The following is a 23,712-nucleotide window of genomic DNA, read 5'->3' on the forward strand; positions in this document are numbered from 1 at the left end:
AGGGCTGGCTCAACTCCAGCCATACTTGCTATAATATTTTTTATCTTTCTTAGTATAACCTAGTTAGTGGTACGAATTTTGATGAACCTCCCCAGTGGTCTGGAGCAGTCCCATTTTTTTTCTGCCTGTAACTGCAACTAGAGTAATAGAGACAGAAGAAAATATTCCTAAGTCTTGCTGGAATTTTCTTGTTATGATTAAACGGTGTGTGGGGGACAGGCTGGGAGGGGACTTGGAGTCATTGCAGTTATTTCCCCAGGGATATTTCATAAGTTCTGCTCTGATGCGTTTCTCTTTGATCCTTCCAGAGTCTCTGGCAGAGAGAATTCAGACAACTGCCATAGGAAATGGGGTACAGTCTTCACAGGACATATATGCTAAAATACAGAGTGGAATGTTGTCCTGATGTTGGATGGGATTCTCAGGTGAGAAGCTAGTTTATCAGTACTGTGAAATAACTAGACTTTCACTGCCGGAAAAGTAAGATTGTAATCTCCTTGAGGACCAAGACCCTCTTCTTTCTTAATTTCTCCCTACCTGCCTTCTGGGCAGGCCTGGGATGGGGTTCCAAGCCTGACACTGAAATGCGGAAACAGTGAAACCTTTTACAACACACAGTATGCTCTTTTCTTCAACCCATCAAAGTATCCAGAATTTGGCTGTGATAAATCTCCTTCAACTCCCTCTTTTTACAGGGGGGTGATTGGGCCAAGGAAGGTGGAGTAGCTTACCCATGTTTCCATGATGAACCTGAGGTAGCGCCAGAACGAGGACCCACTTCCCATTGACCTCTGTCTACTTCAGGAGGCAGGTGTGTTTAAATAGAACACTGGGTTTTGAAGTTGCATAAGAAAACAGTTGAATCTGAAGAAAGGCAGGCCTAAAACAAGGCAATGCGGGGAATTGGGAAGCAGGGCAATTGTGGGAATGGAAGACCCAATCTTGCTTGGAATCTGTATGTCGCCAGCGAATGTCTTTCATCCCCATTATTAGCTAGTTGGTTAATTAGCTGGTGTTGGTCTACAGCTGGTTAATGGCCTTACATAGAATATAATTTTCATCACTGGGCTCTCTGAAGGGTATATTTTTGGCTTGCCATTCTCTATAGTCTGACTTTTCGACCCAGTGTTCCAGTGGAAATTTTCCAGAACATTGAAATTTCAAAATGCAAGAGGAAGAATAGAAATCACAGCCTTAAATGAGACAGGAGCTACTAGTCCATTCTAGTCCCCATGCCAGCATCCCATTCTCCACCCCCTCAGAAATACATCAGCATATCTGGCAGAGCTGGGTTTCACAAAACAAGATGCACAGCTTGATGAAACAGGGATGCTGATGGAGGCAGTGAGAGGAGGCAGCGGTGGGGTGGAGAGCGAAGAGGGAGAAGGAGTGGTCTGGACGCTAGCTGAAGAAGCCTTAATGATCCTAAAAATTATTGGGCAATAATTGCTACCTTGGAACTCACTTTGCTGTTCCAAAGAATGATAAAGCACCTTAATTATTGCTTTAAATAACCACACAGCTCCATCAAAACGGCATGAAATAGCACCCACGTATGAGCAAACTTATCTACTGCCATTGCTGTTTACAGCCTGAGAAATCCTTAAGGAAACAACAGGATAATAACTTGGTGGAGTCATCATCTAGTCTGGGCCCTCAAGATTCTAGGTTACTCAGGCCTGGGAGAGGTGCTGGCACGTTGCCCTTGTTCTCCTTGACATTCTGAGATCTTTAACTGGGACAGTCAGAAAGAAGTCATTGCTTTCATTCTCTTAATCATTGGGCTGGGGTGGGGAGGGCAGTGTTTAGGGATTTTTTTAAAAGTTCCTCATTACGACAGGAATTTCAGCCTATCCACGGAGGTTCTTCCTATCCATTGGGATTTCAGAATACTCTGAGACCAAAGCCTTTGCAACATATGCTTTGCCTCACGGTGCTACAAGTAGTTAAGAGCAGCCCAGCTCAATCAAAACACAGCGTGTCTTTTACTCCTTCCTTGGTCAGGATAAGCTCCTGTTTCTGGCTTCCTAGAGCTGCAGGAAAATAGGAGGGTTCTTCATTTAAATTTCAGGAGTTGGTTTCTGAGAGAAGGGACTTAGTGGAAGAAAAAACAGCTAAATTATATTTTAGCTTTTCCCTGCTAGAGAATTTTTGGTCTGTTCCCTGTTTGGTCTGTTTCTCAGCAGACCTTACCAGCCCCTCAGAGTGCAAACCTTTTGGTCAACCTGAGAACCATAGCTCACAGAGGAAACCTCATCTTGCCTGCCTCTTCAGAGTTAGGGTAGAGGGCAGCCTTCTGAATGTGCAGAAGGTGCTCGTTGAATAAATCTGATAGCTTCCAGAGTGGTATTCATCGTCCCTGGGCTGGGCTTCCAGCCAGACTAGGGAATATCTGCACATCCAGATCTCCACCCCAGTCCTAAAGCTGATGCAGATTGTACCTGCTGCTTGCCAGCTTCTTCTCCTAAGGAGGCACTTACTGCAGACGTGATAACTTCCTTCAATTTTGGTGTGTTGCAATTAACTAAGGAATCTAATTTTCACAAGACTGTTATCAGCGATGGTACCAGCTTAGCTGGGGCACCAATCTACTCTGCAATCAATATCGAGCCTCACAAAACACCATCTCATCTCTTTTTAATGACGTTCATAAAAGCACATACTTTCAAAGAAAGGAACCATCTCCCATCATAGGTATTTTCTCCCCAGTATGAAAAAAGTAGCCTATGAAAAATATTGGTGAACTTCTTAGAGGGGTACATTTCTTATTTATTGACAGCTTAGAAGAAGAAATAATTCGGATCAAATGACCTTTTGTCTTTGTAGACAAACTAAAAATAGAGTTAAGTTCAAGGTATCTCTCTCACATATACACACACACATTTTTTGTTCTCTTCATGCCTGTCCTTAGTCACTCCCTGTAGCGTTAGTCAAGAATGGACTCTTGAATATTTGAAAGGGCCAGAGGTTGGCAGAGCTGAGCCATTTATTTTGCTGCTCTTGAAAAATGAGACATGTTGTAAACTAATAGATAAGAAGTTATTGGTATTATTATCTGCTTAATCACTTTCTCCTAAATTTGGCTCCTAGGAGTTTGGGAGGTGGGTGAAATCACCCATTCGTCTCTGCCAGTATCCAGTTCTTCCTTCATGCAGAAATAAATACTGGTCTATATACATAAGGGTTTGAAAACCAGTAAACCACTCATTATACCTAAATTAGTTTTCTCTGTACTGTAGCCTTTGGCATCTGTAGTCCCAAGGCATGATGTCCTCTGTGCACAAACTGAAGAGGAAATTAAGGAAGTATTGCCCTTTTTGTTAAAGCCAACTAAAAAGATACTGGGCTTAAATTACCTAGTTTGATTTTCTGTAATGATGAAATCCATGTAACTAGTTGCTAAATCCTTACTACATTACACATTAATGATAACGTGTTCTCCTTGAGCATATGCTCCATTCCTCATTCCTGATGGGATTTTTGGCATTATAATGATTGGTGTTCTTTCCCCACATTTGTTCACCTTTGATAAAGTGGAGCGAAAGGAAAAACAAATCTGCAAATTGTCCAAAGAAAGGCAACAAGAATTGTGTGTGTCCATATACGTGTGCATATGTATATTCATAGCCACCCGGAGAGTTCAGAAATCAAAGTGACCTTAAACTTTCTGTTGTGTGAACTTCCTATAGACCAGTTCAAGCACATAGAGCAGTCGGTGCCAGGAGGGAGGTGGAAATCACCTGTACCACTCTCCCCATTATGTATTTAGAGAAACCAGAGCTTAGTGGTTTACCTGAGGTCACGACCCAGCATATTAGTGGCAGGACTAAAATTCACATTCTTCTTTTCACTGCTGTCATGCATCCGCTCACATTTACTTTCTATGAGAGATGCTGTGTTTGGAATAGTCTGAGAGAAGATCCCCTCTGTGTCTCAGAGAGATGATTCTGTTGTCTGTTGGGTACTATCAGTTAGACCTGGCAGCACCCAGTGGGCACAGAGGTTGACTATTGTGGCAGAAGTTCAAGGATCCAGCAGAGGTTGGGCAAATGGCCCAGTGATTTCTCTGTCTTGAGGAGATTCCAGACACCTCATACAAGGAGTACGGTGTGATTTTGCAGTTTGAATGGAGGAAAAATGTTTTAGAACAATTGGTACTGTCTTTAGTTCCTGACAGTGGCCTAGTGCATTTGTTGCCTGATTCACCTAGACTTCAGACATTCTGAATTTAGTCTAATAATGAGTAAAGTAGAGAGAATGGGTTTTTTAATTTTTTTAAATTAAAAAATGATTTGCCCCCTAAATTGAAAAAAGTGCTAGTGAAAGGGGATGTTAGCCTTTCCAGAGACCCATGCACCACTTGAGAATTGAGGATTTTTTCCCCTCTCCCTTAAATAAAGTGAATATAGTGCTCATGAAAGGTGCTAATAGAAGTTCAAAGGCTGATATTTTAGTCTTGAACTGGTAGTATTTGTTCAAGTCCCTCTATTTAACTTTTCCTCCTTCAGACACATGTTAGTGGTGGGAAAAAGGATGGTCTTACATGAGAGACTCCTACTCACTTGGCTCCCATTCCTCAATGCTTCTTAGAAAAAAGGATTCCGGGTTCCCTCCCACATCCTCCACGGCTAGAATACAGTTGAGTTTTCTGGTCTACACAGGCCAAGAGAAGGGAAGGCAATGATTGGTTAACCTTGGAACTTGGATGTAAACAGCTTTTTCATTAAAGCCACAAAGCCAAATCCTTCTTCGGCTGCATAGTGCATTTTCTTTACCTCAGTCACCCCTGGATCTTGTCTTAACCTGCTTCCTTGGGCTTCTGTGGGCATTAGTTATGGGCATAGGGAATGGGAGAAACTTCCCCTGGGGAAGGTGCTTTAGGGAGGAGTTAGGTTCCCAGCGTCTCATCTCTGTCCTGCCCTAAGTTGGGGATACTCTAAAGGCACAAGTGAACCCCAAGCCTCAGGACGACTGACTGTCAGCTGTGTCTCACCAGCTACCTACCACTTTGTTCCACTAAAGTGTAAAGAAAGAAATGTAACCCCAGTATTCTGGTCACGGGCCATAGCAGGGAGGATGCCACAAGCCATAGTGCAGTCGTTTCAGGTGCAGTGGTGTTGACAGAGGGTGGGCCAGAGGCTGCTGGACAGAGCTCCCCTCTCATTCATCTGTGAACATCTGTGTCCTTGAGCGGGCTCCCCCACACACCCCGCAGTTCACTTCGCAGGCTCTCTCCTTTTTCCCCAGAACTATCCCACGATATCCCTAGCTATCTGGATAGTTCTGGCACTTAAGAGTTAGAAGGAGAGAGAAACGTTTGTCTAACGTTCTTAAATGTTAAAGCCAAACAAAGCACCAAAAAGGAAAACAAAAAAGAGACTTATAAAAATATAATGGGGTCTTCCCCCCCAAGCTTCCCCCATTCTTTGTGGTATATGAAATGTCAGAATATAATGAACAGACTTTATAAACATTACTCTCTTTCCACCCGTATACACACATCTAAGTGGCAGCAGCCTCACTGCTGCCCTTTCACCTCGCAAAACTTCACTCTGTGGAACCACGATATAACACATCCGTTTCATCCTATGGACCCCACCTTCCCAAACATACACCCACTTGCAATTCCAGAGACTCTCCCCAAAAATAGACATCTGAAAAAAGTGCATCTGTTTATACTCAGTCTATCTGCATATTATTTCTTGAGATTATTACCTTTTGTTTTTAACCATAAAAAAGATTGCATATTAGCAATATGATGAGAAAAACCACAGCGGCCATTTCTGGGTGGTGGTGGAGGGTAAGTGGGGTGGGTGGTGAAGCACAGAAGCGTGAGGGCTCAGAGAGGGGCAGCTCAGAGAGAGGTCCTCAGCCTGGAGACGTGAGGATGGATTCTCAATCTTCGGGCCTCGGAAATGTCCCATCTCTTTAGTCACACCCTTCTCTTCTCTCCACTTTTCCCCATTTCCACTACCCATGCCTGGGCCGCACGACCCTCTTGAAGCAGAGGCAGAATGGCTTTTTGGCATGAGTCCGCCTGGGCCAGTTTGAAGATAGGCATGGCGTTTGGAGGGGTGTGATGTGGGACACACACCAGAGCAAGCTTATTTGTGACTGTTTCCATTCTGGGAAAAATTGTCCATCACTTCTGTGACTTTAAAAATTTAAGCAGTTACTAGGCTGATAGGTTAAGAAACAAATCTTTTGTTCTTGTGGTTTTGGATTAATATTAAGCATGAATATATATCCTATATTATATTGCTTCCCTTCTGCTCTGGGGCAGACTGCACGCTCCTTCCAAACAGGAAAACTGCACAGCCCACGGACTCAAATTTTTGAAAGCTGTTTTCTCCCACTCCCCCCGACCCACCCTGAACCCTCCCCTTCCTCCCTGGCCCCTCAGTTCCTGTATTAGAAAAGCCCCTCCCTCCCCGCTCCCACCAGCCACCCGAGGTTAAATAGATAGTGCCACATTCTAAGAGTCATGCATCGCCGCATTTGGGATTGCACACATTGCAGAGAAGGAGACGGTTGTGTGTGCGCCCCCTCCCTCCCGTCCCCTCCTTTTCGGCCCTCAGATTCCTGTGCTCTTCCCACTCTGCCCTCTCCCAGACTCCCCCCATCCCAGACCCGTCACTGGTTGTGGACATCCTCCCTGCGGACGATCTTGTAGATGATCCAGTAGAACATGTTGAAGATGAGGAAGGCCATGGGGAAGCCTATGCGGGAGATTTTGTCAATCTTCTTGGCCCTCTGGATGAAGAGTTTTCGCATCTCCTCCGGGGACTTAGATGGCGCAGGAGGTGGGTTGGTGGTGGTGTTGTTGTTGGCGCCCTTGACCGAGATGCCATCCTTGGCCTGAAGGCAGGCCGGGCCCATCCCATAGGCAGAGAAGTTGAAGCGGCCCTCTCCGGCCTCATCCTCCTGAAACAGATTCAACATGGGGCTCTACTTAAAATAAGACAGGGGCTGGGCACCCTCCCTGCAAGGCACTCCCCTGGGGGGCCAGGCCATGCCCATCTGGCTCTCCCTGCCTCCATTCCAGGCTCCTGAAGGCTCTTTGGCTGGCTGGGGAGTTATGCCTTATAGAGGGGCGCCACTCACATACCAAAACAGATGCAAACCAGGGGATAGGAGTGCAGCGTGGAGTCTGGAGACCTGTGTTCAGGTCTCTGCTCCATCATTTGCTGGCTGTGTGACCTTACGCAAGTCACTTCCTTGGAAGACTTCCTTCCATGACTCTCAAAGAGTTTTTAATTTCATTTTTTCCTTTAAGTGGGGATAAGATTCACTCCACTACTTCAAGGTGTTTTTCGACCATCAGAGGTTATAGATGAGCGGATACTCTGAACGCTGTTTTGTTAGAAATCCAGGGGACAGTTTGGAGAGATCCCCTGCTTTGCCTCTGTTGCCTCCTTGCCCTCTCCCACCCACTCCATTCCCCAGTAATGTCTTCTGTGCGTAGGTTGGGGGAGGGAGTGAACGGCCCAGGAGGGAGCAAGGGCTGTGGGCCTCACCTCCACTCACAAGCCAGGGCACCACAGCTGCTTCTTACCTCCATGTTCCTGTATCCCTGGCAGGTGTGACCTCAGACATACCTCTGGATTTTTATCACGTTATCATTCAAGCCCTTCATCATTTGGCTCCAACTTACCTTTGCAGCTTCCCCCCTCCCCCACCCTATGCTGTGCACCCCTGCCTGCTGTGTTGCATGTTCCCCCCTCCCTGCCTCATGCTCACTACCCAAATGTATGCTCCCCTGACCCTCCTCGCTTTTTCTGTTCCTCATCTGGATCGTGGAGACAGTCTTGTCTGCTCTCATCATGTCCGGCTTTGTGGTCCTTCCTTGTGAGCTCTGAGGCACGCTGAGAGTCTCAGCTGGGCTGCTGATTCAGTGTGTGGCTCTGGGGGGTTTATGGGCTCACTCTGCCATCCTGGAGAGCGAGAGCTCTTCGGGTAGCCTCCCTGTCTTCTGCTTGTTCCTGTGAGGGGCAGGGCCAGCAGAGAGCAGGAAATGGAGCCCAGGGGCCCCAGTGCCTGTCCAGCTCTGCGCCTGCCACTCCATCCTGGGTCCCCATCTGGGCTTGTTGTGATGACGTCTAGCCTAGTTTCCCTCCTGCCTCCCATCTCCCCCCCCCCCCCGCCCCCTCCAACCCATCTGGGTTGTTATGACATAAATCTTATTGGTCGTCTTTTGCTTAGAACTTTTTAATAGGCTGCCACTGACTTGAGGATAATTAAAACTTTTACATGGTGACAAGGCCTTAGATGACTTGGGCAGTGCTGTCTGCGTATCTCCGTCTGGCATTCTGTGCTCCAGCCACCCTGTGATATTTCCATCTCTTGGAAAGTGCTGCACTCCTCTTTCACTCTGGCCTCTGGGAAGGTGGGTCTCTCTGCTGGAGCGCTCTCCCAGCCCCACCCCTGCTTCCATCTCCTTCTCTTTCCCTGAACTAATTCCTACTCAGAGGCCTTCCCTGAGCCCAGGGATAGGCTAGGTGTCCCTGCTGTGTGCTCCATAAACTCCCTCTACACCCCTCCCTCTTTTTCCTTTTTTGTATTTTAAAGCCCTTATCACATTGTTTTCCTTGATTAATGTCTGTCTCTTCCATTAGACTGTAAACTCCATGAAGTCAGAGGCAAAGTCTGTCATGAATATATTTCCTGGGCAGAAGTTCAAAACTCTGCCAATGTTTGTTGACTAAACGTTTACTTGTATATCCTCTCCAATCCCAGCTTCCCCACCTCCCAACCTTTTTTTAAAATTTAAATGCGGTTGTATTCCTAGCGCCAGGAGGATTTTTTTTTTTAATTGGAGCATAGTTGCTTTACAATGTTTTGTTAGTTTCTGCTGTACAGCAAAGTGAATCAGCTACACATATGCATATATCCCCTCTTTTTTGGATTTCCTTCCCATTCAGGTCACCACAGAGCATAGAGTAGAGTTCCCTGTACTGTACAGTAGGTTCTCATTAGCTATCTATTTTATGCACAGTAGTGTGTATATGTCAATCCCAATCTCCCAATTCATCCCACTCCCAACCTTACCCCCTTGGTATCCATACGTTTGCTAGCACCAGGAGGATTTGACACATACAATGAATGCTCAAGAAATCTTTTGCAAATGACTGAATCTGGTCCAACACCCATGTTGCACAAGTGAGGGAAAGAAGATGGGCTCCAGTGCCTGGCAGATCGGTGCTCAACCAATACTTGTCTATGGGGACGACAACTAGAGGGTTTGTGCCAGAGCCGAGGAGAGGAGTTGGGGGAGGCTGGCCAAGTCACTGGACCCTGTGCCTGGAAGTGGGCTGGCTCCGACTCTGTTGCTTATCAGTATAAATAGCCCCCCCGCTGTGGTGGGGTGGGTGGGGTGGGTGCTTGAAAACGTTTTCTCGCTGGGCTCCAGGTATGCAGGGAGTGGCCCAAGTTAACTCTCTGTGTAGCTTTGGAAAATTATTCTCTGCCTTCTTCATCTATTAAGCATGAGAGGGGATGGGATGGGGGTGTGGAGGCCTCATCTGGTGAGAAGATGATCAATTTCACATTGTATCCAGGAGAAAGGAAATTCCCTAGAAATGACTGGACCAAAGCTTGCTATTCCTATTTGAGCCAGCAGGTGGCAGGAAATGAATGCCCAACTGCACCTGGGGCTGCGTGGGGCTGGAGCAGGGGAAATCTGATAGTTACTCTAGAGCCCAGGGAGGTTGGTAGTGTGCCTGCCCAGTCAGGCTCACAGAGGTTTCCTAATAATCTGAGTAATGAGGCTGGCCAGGAAATTCGAGGACCAGATGCTTTCTGCCCAGCAAATGAGGTAACATGGGAAGATAGAGGGAGATGAGGAGCCTGGCCAAGATCACAGGCTCCGAGAAACTCGGGCATGTAAGCGAGTTCCTCTTCACTCCCATCTGGGGCTTAAAACCCCCCTAGGGCTCTGCGGTTCCAGCTTGTACACTGCCAGTGTACAGGCCGCATCCAGAGGGCCTTACTCCAAGGAACCTCTTCTTTATGGTGAGCCCGATTCTGTGTCCTTGTAGTTTCTGACATTTGTGCCAAGTTGAGAGCCCATGGGCACAAGGAAGGTCACCCTAATTCAGATGCACACCAGGGGCCAGGCAGGAGGAGTGTGTGATGAAGTGAGCCTGGGGCTGTGGAATGCATTCCCTACCTACAGGCATTTGCAGTGCGCCTGTACCACGTGGGATGTGAACCCAGTGGGACCAGAGGCTGCAATGTGTTGAGTGAAACTAGAAGTGTGACTTTTGAATGCTGGCACCTTCTTCCAGACTTTTAAGACACTGCTTAAAAACGTAAAGATATTTGCGTGGCAAATTTGACCTTCTAGCTACTAGTTTGTGACCTCTGCCTTGGGATAAATCTTAGTTTCTATTTAAGGTCTAATAAATGCAGGACTATTTTTATCTGCTTCGGGATGGAAACACTGATGAACAGATAAGCAGCAGCTGGTGGTATATGGTCAGTGTTTTGAGAATAGCCATGGGTCTTGGAAGGCCGCCTTGCCTTTGCCATCGGTGGCTCCATGAGCCTGGTAACTTGCCCCTCCTCTTTGTTGTCACCTCACAGGAGGAGTGGACCGGATGCTCTCTTGAGAGCGCTTCCAGCACCAGCGTGCTGTGAGAGAATGAGGAAGGAACCAAGCAGAGGAATCTGATCAAATCTGCATAGTGGCCTTATGCACACTTTACCTGGCCAGAGGTAAAACAAAGCTTTTGTTTTCCTCTAGTGTATAAAAGTGGTAGGCGTTTGGCAAGGGTGAAGGCAGCCTTTGGAAGTACTGTAGGCCCTGCATATTACATATCTGCAAGGAGCTTCATTCACATTTTCGTCTCTGTAAACGCTGCCCCCTGGAGTTGTGCAGGGCACAGTCTGGTGGACTGGTGCCAGTCAAATATTTTGGACATGGTCTTCCCGAATAACCGTCTCTGCAACACATTTTTGAACTTCTTTTAGCAGAGGGAAATGCAGAAAACGCTAGCCTATGGGGGAGAAAGGGAAAATAAAAAGTAAATCCCAGAGATAGATGTGTTTGGTCAGTTCCTTGTTTGGACCATGTTAACGGTCAGAGGCTAGGTATCTGGTGGACAGTAATGGAAGGACTAAAACTAGGGTCTTTCAAGAAGTCCTGTCTGGCTCGCTGCACCCAAGATGGTTTCCTCTTCCAGCGCAGGTTATATCCTAACTCCCATGGGCATCTTCTGTCTCGGAACGTCTGCCTGCCGCCTGCGGTTAACTGCTAGAAGTTAATTGAATCAGATTGCTGATGTTTAAGAAACATACTGAGGGAAATCTGTGCCTATGGAATCATTTTAATCCCTGGCACTTGTGTGGCAGGAACAAAACTTAAAGCTACTTTGGCATCTGATTTCATCTTCACCACAGTCCCCCATTATACCCACTTAGTCCATTTTACAGATGGAGAAGCTGGGCCCCAAAAGAGGCTAGCTGAAAATCACGTACCAAAGAGGCAGAGTCCTTTGTCACAGTACCTTGTAACTCGGTAGACAGCTATTTTCTGTAGGTCAGCCTAAAGCAGCTAGGGCCTTGGTGTGTGGCAGGTATGTGGTGTGTGGCCTGTATGAGCCCGGAGTGTATGAGCCCCTGGTTGTCCTTATCCATTGCTGGAAACACTTCCAAGTAACCTCTCTGACTGGCAGGTCTCCTCTTTTTTCATTAGGTTTTTTTTATCCCTTTGTCCATTTGTTCAACAAATGCCTATTGCGTGTTCACTATCAGGCCTTGTGTTACGCACCAGGGATGTAGCACTGAGCAAGAGGAGACAGGGTCTCTGCCCTGAGGGAGCTTATCATTCAGTGGACGATGCGCAGTAAACAATCACGTGATTGAATGCATAATTATAACTCAAGATAAATGTTCAGAAGGAAAGAAACCGAGTTCAACTAGAGTATGGTTTTTGCTGGCATAAACAGTGTCTTTGTGCAAATTAGAAGAAAGGCATCCGCCTCTTGGGGTGTATGAATTGAGATCCCTTCCTCTGGCTGATAGAGTCCACGCCAGGGCAGGGTTTAGGGAAGAGCACCTCCTTGGCTGGGGGTCCTTGTAGGATACAACTTGCATGACCATACTTAACAGGCTGGCATACGCACCTCAGTACAGGACCTAACCTTGACTTAGGATATCAAGGAAAGACGCCTCAGCCGAGGACTGGAAAGTGAGTGGCTTCATACCAGGCAAAGTGCACCGGAAGAGCAGCCCAGGAGGAGAGAACCAGACGCCTAACATCCTGTGCGTATGCTTGAGGAACTATGAAAAAAGCCAGGGTAGATGGTGCTCAGAGAGCAAAGGAGGAAGTGATGTGAAGATGAGGCTGGAGAGAAAAGCAGCTTCTCTGATCTGCAGGAGAAAGGTCTCCTGGGGAAGTAGTTATGGACCAGGATGTGGAGCCAGTTTTCTCCCACAGGCTGTATGCTCCCCAATGGCGCTTGTTGGTTGGGACACACACAACCTCTGAATTAACAGAGGTTGGTGACTTTTCAGAGGTGGTGTGCCAAGTATTTCTTTATTCAATTCCTCATAAGGTGAGAGGATCCACTCTGGGGGAGAATCTTGCTGGATGCCCTTTTCTTGGACGTAGGAAACAAAGGCCTGGAAACTGGACATTCTACTCTCAGATCTCACCTTTTGTGGTGCAAATCCCTTCTGGAATCAGGCCCATTGAAATAATTGAAATATTTTCCACCCTGTAGAAAACACCAGAAGACACCCCCTCTGCCTGCCATGCTTTGGGTTTATAGCTAGTTTCTATCTTGACACCATCAGTGTTTGCTCCCTCAGTTCTGTCTTCAGGTGTAACCTGATGGTTAGTGTTACTATCTGCCTATAGACCCAATCAGGGCATTGTTTATGGGAGGGGAAGCTAGGAGTTCCAGAACTTTGACCCCTATTTTGTGCGGGCTTTACCCACTGAGAAGGATGGTCCAGTGAAACAAGTATCACAAGACAGGGTTGCCTGGCACTCTTCCGTTTGCTGCCAGCAGTGAGCCAAAGGCCTACCTTGTGATGTCTTCGCTTCCTCCTGAATCGGAGCAGCTCTTTGTGCTGCCGAGACACAAAGTTGACAGCGGCGTACTCGAGCAGGGCTGAGAACACGAAGAGCAGGCACACGGCCATCCAAATGTCAATGGCTTTCACATAGGACACCTGGGGCAGAGGTGGGGGGAAGAGCATAGGGAAGTGAGGAGAGAGCAGAGTGAAGTCTTGAGTACTGAGGAATGTTTTCTGCTCGTTAGGACCCCCTCCCCCATCACTCACTAACTGCTGTCCTCTCTCAGCTGGGATATTAGGATGGAGGGTGCAGAGGGAAACAGAAGAGAAATCCATCAAGAAGACTGGACAGAATATTGGGGAAAAAAGAACATGGTGCCTAGAAGAGCACTAAAGAGAGGGGGACAGTGTGTCTAGCATTATTGTTCGGTGGAACAGAATGTGGTATTTAGACTAAAGCTCTAAATAGGAAGAGAATTTGTACCTAGGGTTAAAAGTAAGTGGAGGATGTCAGTGCGAGTGGCAGAGTAAGATCTTCAAAAACTCTCTCTCCCCATGGAAGCAACTATCAAAAATGGTCAGAACCAACTTTTTTTCAGAACTCTGTTAATTAATCAAAGTCTAACAGCAATCCTGTAAGCATTTATTTAAGAAAATCAGCTGGATCTCAGTAAGAACAGCAAGCTTCATGGCATTAAAGAACCCCCAGCTTTATTGAGATATAATTCACATATCATACACATTTAAAGTGTACAATTCAAAGGTTTTATACATTCACAGATACGTGCAATCATCATCACAGTCAATTTTAGAACATCTTCATCACCTCAAAAAGAAACCTGCTATCTTTTAGCTATCATTTCCTTATTCCCCCAGTTGTCTTCCTCCAGTCCTGGACATTTCATATAAATGGAATCATACAATTTGTGGCCTTTTATGACTGGGTTTTTCACTTAGCATAATGTTTTCAAGATTCATTCATATGGTAGCATGTGTCAGTATTTTATTCTTTTTTATGGCCAAATAATATTCCATTGTATGGATATAACACATATTGTTGATCCATTTATCAGTTGATGGACAGTTTGGGCTGTTTCTACCTTTTGGTTATTATGAGTAAAGCTGCTATGAACATTGGTGCGTAAGCTTTTGTGCGGATGTATGTTTTTATTTGCCTTGGGGCTTTGTGGTGTTTTAAGTTGCCCTATTCCCATCCTCTCATCCCCAGCTCTGTGCTAGCTTTGAAATCCAACAGCCTGCAAGCATGGTGAACATGAATATCCTGACAGCCACTGCATGGGGCAGAACAGAGTAGGAGATTCTTTAAAGCTGCATTCTCAGGGAATTGTTATTTGACCAGTTTTGTGGTTCTCTGAGAGACCCCACTCACAAGGCTGTCTTTATTTGACCTGACTTGGAGCTGGTCCAGTGTGAACAGCTTTTTTCTTGAGGGCATTTGTTGAAAACAATCATCGGCAAGTGTTGAACATTACATCAGCCCCAGGCAGTTGGTAACAGTTGAGGCAAACAATAGGTTGAGCAAAAAGTATAAAAGGAAAATCTGGGGAATGAGCTGTCCATAGAGGGCTTTAGGAAGCTATGATATATTCCTGGGAATCTATGCACATTCTTAGGCCTGTGTGTATGCTCAGGGAAGACCTGAGAAGGCTCTTAGCACTCAGCTCTGAATAAACAGGAAGTAAAGGCTAAGGCAAAGTTGTAAACTGCTTGGCTGAGTGTTGAAAGTACACACAGAGTCCCTAGGCAAAGGCTGGGAGATGTATAGGGCTCAGGCATTTAAGGAAATCTCTTAAAGTCTTAGCTAACCACTAAGCTAACTGTAGAGACTTCAGTGGCCCCACACAGCAAAGAATACAGACATTACAGAATTAGTTCTGTAAAGTTACTAAACAAACAAACAACAACAAATCCTGAGGAGGGAGGAGAATCTGATTTCCAGAGATGCCACATTGTATAATGTAAAATGTGTAATTTTCAACAACAAATCTAAGACATACAAAGAAACAAGAAAATATGGCGAATGCAATGGACTGAATGTGTCCTCCCCAAATTCATATGTTGAAATCTGAATCCCAATGCGATGGTATTTGGTGATGAAGCCATTGGGAAGTAATTAGGTCATGAGAATGGAGCCCTCATGCATGGGATTAGTGCCTTTATAAAAAGAGTCCAGAGAGCTAGCATACTCTCTTTCTGCCGTGTGAGGATACAACAGTAAGTCAGCAGTTTGCAACTGGAAGAGGATCCTCACCAGAACCAGACTATGCTGACACTCTGATCTCAGACTTCAAGCCTCCAGAACTGTGAGAAATAAATTTATGTCATTTATGAGCCACCCAGTCTATGGTACTTTGTTATAGAAGCCTTTATTGACTAAGTCAGGCCCATACATAGGAAAAAAGCAGTCAAAAGAAGCTGTGCCTGAGCTTCCCTGGTGGCACAGTGGTTGAGAAGCTGCCTGCCGATGTAGGGGACACGGGTTTGAGCCCTGGTTTGGGAGGATCCCACATGCTGTGGAGCAACTAGGCCCATGAGCCACACTACTGAGCCTGCACATCTGGAGCCTGTGCTCTGCAACAAGAGAGGCCGCAATAGCGAGAGGCCCGCGCACCATGAGGAAGAGTGGTCCTCTCTTGCCGCAACTAGATAAAGCCCTTGGACAGAAACGAAGACCCAACACAGCCAAAAGTAAATTAAAAAAAAAAAAAAGCTGTGCCTGAGGAAACCCAGATGTTGGACTTAACAAAGACTTTAAATCAGTTACATTTTTAATATGTTCAAACAACTGAAAGAAATCTTGTCTACACAACTAAAGTATGAGAGGGAATTCCCTGGCTATCTAGTGGTTAGGACTCTGTGTTTCCACTGCAGGGGCCACAGGTTCAATCCTTGGTCAGGGAACTAAGATCCCACAAGCTGGGCAGCCTGGCCAAAAAAAAAGTGTGACAACAAAGTCTCACCAAGTAGAGCATGAAATAGAAGTTACAAAAAAGAACCAAATAGAAGTTCTGGAGTTAAAAAGTAAAATAACTGAACTGAAAATTTTACTAGAGAGGATAGCAGCATATCTGAGTAGACAGAAGAAAGAATTAGTGAATTGGAAGAAGAATCAATGAACTTGAGGTTATCCTGTTTGAGGAACAGAATGAAGAAAAATTAACAGAGCCTCAGAGACATGCGGGGAACCATCCAGTGCACTAACGTATGTTTGATGGGTATTTCAGAAGAAGAGGAGAGAGAAAGAGGCAGAATATTTGAAGAAATGGCAAATATTTCCCCAAATTTGATGAAAAACACTAATGTACACATCTAAGGAACACAATATACTCCAAGCAAGATAAACTCAAAGAGATCCACACCTAGACATACCATAATCAAACTGTCAGAAGCCAAAGAAAAAGAATCTTGAAAGCAGAAAGAGAGAAGCAATGCATCATGTACAAAGTATCCTCAATAAGATTAACAGCTGATTTCTCTTTAGAAACCATGGGGTCTAGAAAGCAGTGGGATGAAATTAAAGATGACCTGAATAAATGGGAAGACATCCTGTGTTCATGGATTGAAAGACTTAACATTATTAAGATGGCAGTACTCCCCAAATTCCTATATAGACTCAACGCATTTTGAACTAAAATTCCTTTTTACTGTTGTTGCAGAAATTGACAAGCTGATCTTAAAATTTATATTCATGTTCATATGGAAATGCAAGTGACCCAGAATAGCCAAAACAATCTTTAAAAAGAACAAAGTTGGAGGACTCACACTCCCCAACTTCAAAACTCACTATAAAGCTATGGTAATCAAGAGAGTGATACTGACATAAAGATAAATATACTTACCAATGGAATAGAATTGAGAGTCCAGAAATAAATCCATACATCTATGGCCAATTGATTTTTGAGGAGAATATAAATTCAGTGGAGGGAAAGAATAGTCTTTTCAACAAATGGTGCTGGGGTAACTGGATATCCACATGCAAAAGAATGATATCTCTCCATATACTATATACAAAAATAAACAAATGAATCGAAACCCTATATTTAGAGCTAAACTATAAAACTCTTAGAAAAAAATGTATGTGTAAATCTTCATGATCTTGGATTAGGTATTTCTTAAGTACGATACCAAAAGCACAAGCAACAACAGAAAATATAAATTAGACTTCATCAAAATTATAAACTTTTGTGCGTAAAGAACTATCAATTAAGTAAAAAGACAACCCATACAATGGGAGAAAATATATGCAAATCACATATCTCATAAGGGTTTTAAATCCACAATACACAAAGAGCTATTACAACACAACAATAAAAAGGGAAATACCCCAATTAAAAAGTGGGGCAAGAGATTTGAATAGATTCTCCAAAGAAGATACAGAAATGGTCAATAAGCACATGAAAAGATGCTCAACATTATTAGTTATTCAGAAAATGCAAATCAAAACTAGAGTGAGATACCACTTCACTTCTTTTAAGATATTGATAATCAAAGAGATAGAATAACAAGCGTTAACGAGAACGTGGAGAAATTGGAACTTTGGCAGGATTATAAAATGGTGTAGCCACTCCGGAAAATAGTTTGGCAGTTCCTCAAAAAGTTTGGCATATAATTACATATGACCCAACAATTCCACTCTTAGGTATATACTTATAAGGGTTGAAAACATATGTCCACACAAAAACTTGTACACAGATGTTCATAGCAGCATTATTTAAAATAGGCAAAAAGTGGCATAACCCAAATGTCCATCAACTGATGAATAGATAAAATGTGAAATATCCATACAATAGAATATTATTCAGCCATAAAAAGAAATGAAGAAGTGATACATTCTACAACATAAATGAACCTTGAAAATATTATGCTAAATGAAAGAAGCCAGTCATAAAAGTACACATTGTGTGATTCCCCTTAGCTGAAATGACTAGGATAGGCAAATTCATAGAGGTAGAAAGTGGATTAGTGGTTGCCAGGGGCTGGTGGGAGCGGGGAACAAGGAGTGACTGTTGATGAATATGGGGGTTTCTTTGTGGGGTGATGAAATGTTCTGGAATTAGCGCTGAGGGTGTACAACTTTGTGAATATATTAAATGCCACTGAATTTTATGCTTTAAAAAAAGCGAAGGGGGAAGAATGTCAGGTTGAGTGTAATAGCAAACGAAGCTCAATATCAAGTCTAGTGTTAACAATGAGTGGAGTAGAATGTTGAGTCTAGTGAGGGGGAATGTGGCATCAACTATTAATAGAGAGTGGAGCAGCATGTTGAGCCTAATATACCTAATATATACCTAATATACCTAATATAAGGAACAGGAAACAGAATATTACTCCTGCTGTTGCAAATGAACAGAGCAGAAAGTGGTGTCAGTTGGTAACAGTAAACAGAATTTGGTTTCAAGCTTTTACAGTAAATGTAGCAGAATGCAAAGTCTAGCGTTAATAGTGCAAAGGGCAGATTGTTGAGTTTTCTTGTGAGGATGAATAGAGGAGAGAGTGGTGTCTAGTGTAGATGGCAAGTGGAGTAGAATGTCATGTCTCACATTAAAAGTTAATGGTAGAGGGACTTTCCTGGTAGCGCAGTGGTTAAGAATCCGCCTGCTAATGCAGGGGACACAGGCTGGAGCCCTGGTCCAGGAAGATCCCACATGCTGTGGGGCAACTAAACCCGTGCACCACAACTACTGAGCCTGCGCTCTAGAGCCCACGAGCCACAAGTACTGAGCCCATGTGCCACAACTACTGAAGCCCACACGCCTAGAACCCATGCTCCACAACAAAGAGAAGCCACCACAATGAGAAGCCGGTGCACCACAAGGAAGAGTAGACCCCGCTCACCGCAACTAGAGAAAGCCCATGCGCAGCAACAAAGACCCAATGCAGCCAAAAAAAAAAAAAAAAAAAAGAGTTAATGGAAGAGTCATGTCATGAAAAACAAAAAACAGTGAGGAAACTGTTCTAGATTAAAAGAGCAAGTGTATGCAGTATGAATGTTTATTGGATCCATGTCCATTGATGACAGTTTTTGGACAATTGGGAAAATTTAAAGGTTCTATATTAGATGAAATTATGGAATTATTTCTAATTCATTAATACTTATTCAAGTAATGTTAATTTTTTAGATGTGATAATATCATTGTGATCGTCATTCCTTATTTAGAGGTGAATTGTCATGTCTGTAACCTTCAAATAATGCAGCAAAAGTTGCATCTATCTATCTACTTACCTACCTACCTATAAATAGAGATAACGTACGTGTGGCAAAATGATAACAATTGGCATTGAGATGAAGGCTTTTAGGGTGTTTGTTGTATATTCTTACAACTTTTTCTGTATCAAAACAATGTTAAGTGCAGTATTGCATTGGAAATGGTGCAGAATGTTGCACTTAACATGAAGCTGAAGGGAGCAGAGTATGGCATCTGGCATTAACAGTAGAGCAGAGTGTTGTGTCTAGTGATGAGTGAGTAATGGGGAATGTGGCTCCAGTGACTGTAGTGAATGTAGCACCTAGCACACAGCACCTAGCATTAAAAGAGAGTAAAGCAGAATGAGGCATCAAGAGTTCATATGACAGAAATCTCTTGAATTCCTATACACTAATGATGAAAAATCTGAAATAAAAATTAAGGAAACACTCCCATTTCCCATTGCAACAAGAAGAAAAAAATACCTAGGAATAAACCTACCTAAGGAGACAAAAGACCTATATGCAAAAAACTGTAAGACACTGATCAAAGAAATTAAAGATGATACAAACAAATGGAGAGATATACCATGTTCTTGGATTGGAAGAATCAACATTGTGAAAATGACTATACTAACCAAAGCAATCTACAGATTCAATGCAATCCCTATCAAACTACCAATGGCATTTTTCACAGAACTAGAACGAAAAATTTCACAATTTGTATGGAAACACAAAAGACCCCGAACAGCCAAAGCAATTTTGAGAAAGAAAAACGGAGCTGGAGGAATCAGGCTCCCGGACTTCAGACTATACTACAAAACTACAGTAATCAAGACAATATGGTACTGGCACAAAAACAGAAATATAGATCAGTGGAACAGAGTAGAAAGCCCAGAGATAAATCCACGCACATATGGTCACCTTATCTTTGATAAAGGAGGCAAGAATATACGGTGGAGAAAAGACAGCCTCTTCAATAAGTGGTTCTGGGAAAACTGGACAGCTACATGTAAAAGAATGAAATTAGAACACTCCCTAACATCATACACAAAAATAAACTCAAAATGGATTAAAGACCTAAATGTAAGGCCAGACAATATAAAACTCTTAGAGGAAAACATAGGCAGAACACTCCATGACATAAATCACAAGCAAGACCCTTTTTGACCCACCTCCTAGAGAAATGGAAATAAAAACAAAAATAAACAAATGGGACCGAATGAAACTTAAAAGCTTTTGCACAGCAAAGGAAACTATAAACAAGAGGAAAAGATAACACTCAGAATGGGAGAAGATATTTACAAACGAAGCAACTGACAAAGGATTAATCTCCAAAATATACAAGTAGCTCAGGTAGCTCAATATCAAAAAGCAACCCAATCCAAAAATGGGCAGAAGACCTAAATAGACATTTCTCCAAAGAAGATATACACATTGCCAACAACCACGTGAAAGGATGCTCAACATCACTAATCATTAGAAATGCAAATCAAAACTACAATGAGGTATCACTTCACACCAGTCAGAATGGCCATCATCAAAAAATCTACAAACAATAAATGCTGGAGAGGGTGTGGAGAAAAGGGAACCCTCTTGCACTGTTGGTGGGAATGTAAATTGATACAGCCACTATGGAGAACAGTATGGAGGTTCCTTAAAAAACTGCAAATAGAACTACCATATGACCCAGCAATCCCACTACTGGGCATATACCCTGAGAAAACCATAATTCAAAGAGTCATGTACCACAATGTTCATTGCAGCTCTATTTACAATAGCCAGGACATGGACACAACCTAAGTGTCCATCGACAGATGAATGGATAAAGAAGATGTGGCCCATGTATACAATGGAATATTACTCAGCCACAAAAAGAAATGAAATTGAGTTATTTGTAGTGAGGTGGATGGACCTAGAGACTGTCATACAGAGTGAAGTAAGTCAGGAAGAGAAAAACAAATACCGTATGCTAACACACATATATGGAATCTAAAAAAAAAAAAAAAGGTTCTGAAGAACCTAGGGGCAGGACAGGAATAAAGACGCAGACATAGAGAATGGACTTGAGGACACGGGGAGGGGGAAGGGTAAGCTGGGACGAAGTGAGAGAGTGGCATGGACATATATACACTACCAAACGTAACGTAGATAGCTAGTGGGAAGCAGCCACATAGCACAGGGAGATCAGCTCAGTGCTTTGTGACCACCTAGAGGGGTGGGATAGGGAAGGTGGGAGGGAGACGCAAGATGGAGGGGATATGGGTATATCTGTATACATATAGCTGATTCACTTTGTTGTACAGCAGAAACTAGCAAAACATTGTAAAGCAATTATACTCCAATAAAGATATTTTAAAATGTTTTGAAAAAAGGAGGAGATATGGGGATGTATGTATATGTGTAGCTGATTCACTTTGTTATAAAGCAGAAACTAACACACCATTGTAAAGCAATTATACTCCAATAAAGATGTTTAAAAAAACCCCACGAAATAGTGACTAATTCCTTGTGCTCGCCTTGTCTCAGGCAGGGAAGGGAGATGTGTGTCCTCCTTATCTGTCCTGGTGTTCTGTGCTCTTGGGCAGTAGGACTTACCTTGGGCAGGGATGCTCGGGAGCCTGAGCTCTGGGTGGTCATGGTGAGCACGGTGGTGATGCCCAGGCCCACACGGGCTGGGGCAGCATCCATGTTGATCCAGAAGGAAATCCACGAGAGGATGACAATGAGCAGGCTGGGAATGTACATCTGGATCAGGTAGTAGCCCATCTGTCGCTCCAGGTGGAACCGAGCCTCGATGCAGGTGAATTTGCCTGCAAGAATTTATAGTGGGAAGGCCAGGTAGCCTTGGACAGGAGCAAGGCTTTGAGGTCAGAGCAACCTCGACTGGAGTCCTGGTTCAGCCTCACACTAGCTGTGTCCTTAGGTGAGTGTCTGAATCTTTCTGTGTCTCAGTTTCCTCATCTTTGGTAAATTGGGGATAATGATAATGATGGTAATAGTAATAATAATACCAACCTCATATGGTTACTCATGGTTACTGTGATGGTAAAATGAGATGATGCCTGTGCCTATAAAGAACTTAGCACAGTCCTCACAAACCATTAAGGCTGAGAGTGTCATTTGCCGTCATCCCCATCAACACTATTTTGTTGCTAAGAGTGGGCCGAAGTGGATCATTCTCTATCCTTCTGCCAGTTTTGTTCCCAAAAAGTGACTCATTTCTGTTACTTCCTCTTGTAGAACCTTTCTTTCCTTCCATCTCTCCCCATACAAGAAAGTCCCCATTACCTACAGGGAAAAGTTCAAACTCTAGTCTGCCCTTCACGGTCGAGCTCTAGCCTGTTTCCACCCCATTTCTCTTGTTTCTTTACTCTACTCATGACCCCCTACACTCCATCCCTTGCCTTGAGCATCCTCTGCATTTTCTCACTTCTGAGTTTTTGAGCCTGATAATCTCTCTGCCCCGAATGCCCTTCTTCCGCCCCACAACCAGCCAAAGGAATCGTCCGTCTCCTTTATGGCAGTTTAACTGTGAAGTCTCCCCCAGGCAGAGTGCGCTTTTTTTCCTGTGTCCCTTCAGCTCTCTTCACATGATCATCAGAGCCTTTAAGGCATAGTACACTGAGTTAGTAGGCAAGTTGATCTCACTCTCTCTCTCTCTCTCTCTCTCTCTCTCTCTCTCTGTCCTCTGCACCAGACTGTGGACAGCTCGTCTCCTCCCAATCTGTGAATCCCTGGAACTGGGCTGGGCCATCCCATGGTGGCGTCTTAACTCCAATCTACCGATGCACAGTTACCAGGGGATTTTCTACAGCTCCCTGGACAGCCCCTTCCATGTGGACAGGGCCTTGCCAGTCTTCTCTCCTTGAATCCACAGAGCTAGCCCAGAACTCAGCTCTCACTTAAATGTGAATAGTGAAGGGCAACTGAGATGATGAATGAGAAAACGCTGTGTAAACAGTAAAGGGCTGTGTGTGGTATGTGAGAATCTGTTGTGATTATTTGATTCATGGGGACTCACTGCTAATGAGAGTACAGTTGGCCCTCTATATCTGTGGGCCCTGCATCCTTCAGTGAGGAGGGCCAACTATGGTCTTGAGCATCCCTGGATTTTGGTAATTTGGCAGGTCCTGGAACCCGTTCCCCTTGGATACTGTCTCTGAGTCTCAGCTTGCCCAGGGATGAAGAGAGTATTTTTGAAGGTTCTAAGATATCTCCGAGATCACTGGAAAGAGACAGCTGTCCTAAACAGACCAGCACCCAGGCTGCCTGCTTTTTCTCTGGGCCTTCTACTTGCATCAGAACCCACAGTGGTTTCTCTGAACCCCTCTCCTTCACCTCCTCTTCTCCTGGGCCCCTGTCCCAGCCTGTCATGTGTCTCCACTCCACTCGGCTGTGTTCAGACAGCAGCCCCCGGCCCAGCTCCCCAGCGTGGCATACTAACTGACTGCCTTTTGTCCACAGTGTTCCATGAGCTCCTT

The 23,712-nt window shown here is 44.2% G+C and overlaps 2 protein-coding genes across 11 annotated transcripts in view; one reads left to right on the top strand and one right to left on the bottom strand.

Moving 5' to 3' along the window:
• G3BP1 (G3BP stress granule assembly factor 1) overlaps window positions 1-23,712 on the top strand; it is a 1,009,408-nt gene that overhangs the window by 45,192 nt on the left and 940,504 nt on the right. For all 9 annotated transcript variants that reach the window (XR_013827804.1, XR_013827805.1, XR_013827806.1 and 6 more), the window contains 3 exons: window positions 309-425; window positions 696-811; window positions 10,585-10,716. The gene's annotated coding sequence lies outside the window, so the exon portion shown is untranslated. The remainder of the gene's footprint in view (window positions 1-308; window positions 426-695; window positions 812-10,584; window positions 10,717-23,712) is intronic.
• Window positions 6,580-23,712, bottom strand: part of GLRA1 (glycine receptor alpha 1) — an 82,466-nt gene continuing 65,333 nt past the window's right edge. The window contains exons 7-9 of one of the 2 annotated variants that reach the window (XM_079918414.1): window positions 21,827-22,041; window positions 13,033-13,179; window positions 6,580-6,924 (exon numbers count right to left, since the gene is read on the bottom strand). In XM_079918414.1, the coding sequence (XP_079774540.1) occupies window positions 6,634-6,924; window positions 13,033-13,179; window positions 21,827-22,041 (653 nt within the window). In that variant the 3' untranslated portion in view covers window positions 6,580-6,633. Of the gene's footprint in view, window positions 6,949-13,032; window positions 13,180-21,826; window positions 22,042-23,712 lie in introns of both variants that reach the window. The other variant, XM_079918413.1, reaches the window with a different exon arrangement.

Source organism: Stenella coeruleoalba (genome assembly GCF_951394435.1).
Source record: "Stenella coeruleoalba genome assembly, chromosome: 3".
NCBI lineage: Eukaryota > Metazoa > Chordata > Mammalia > Artiodactyla > Delphinidae > Stenella > Stenella coeruleoalba.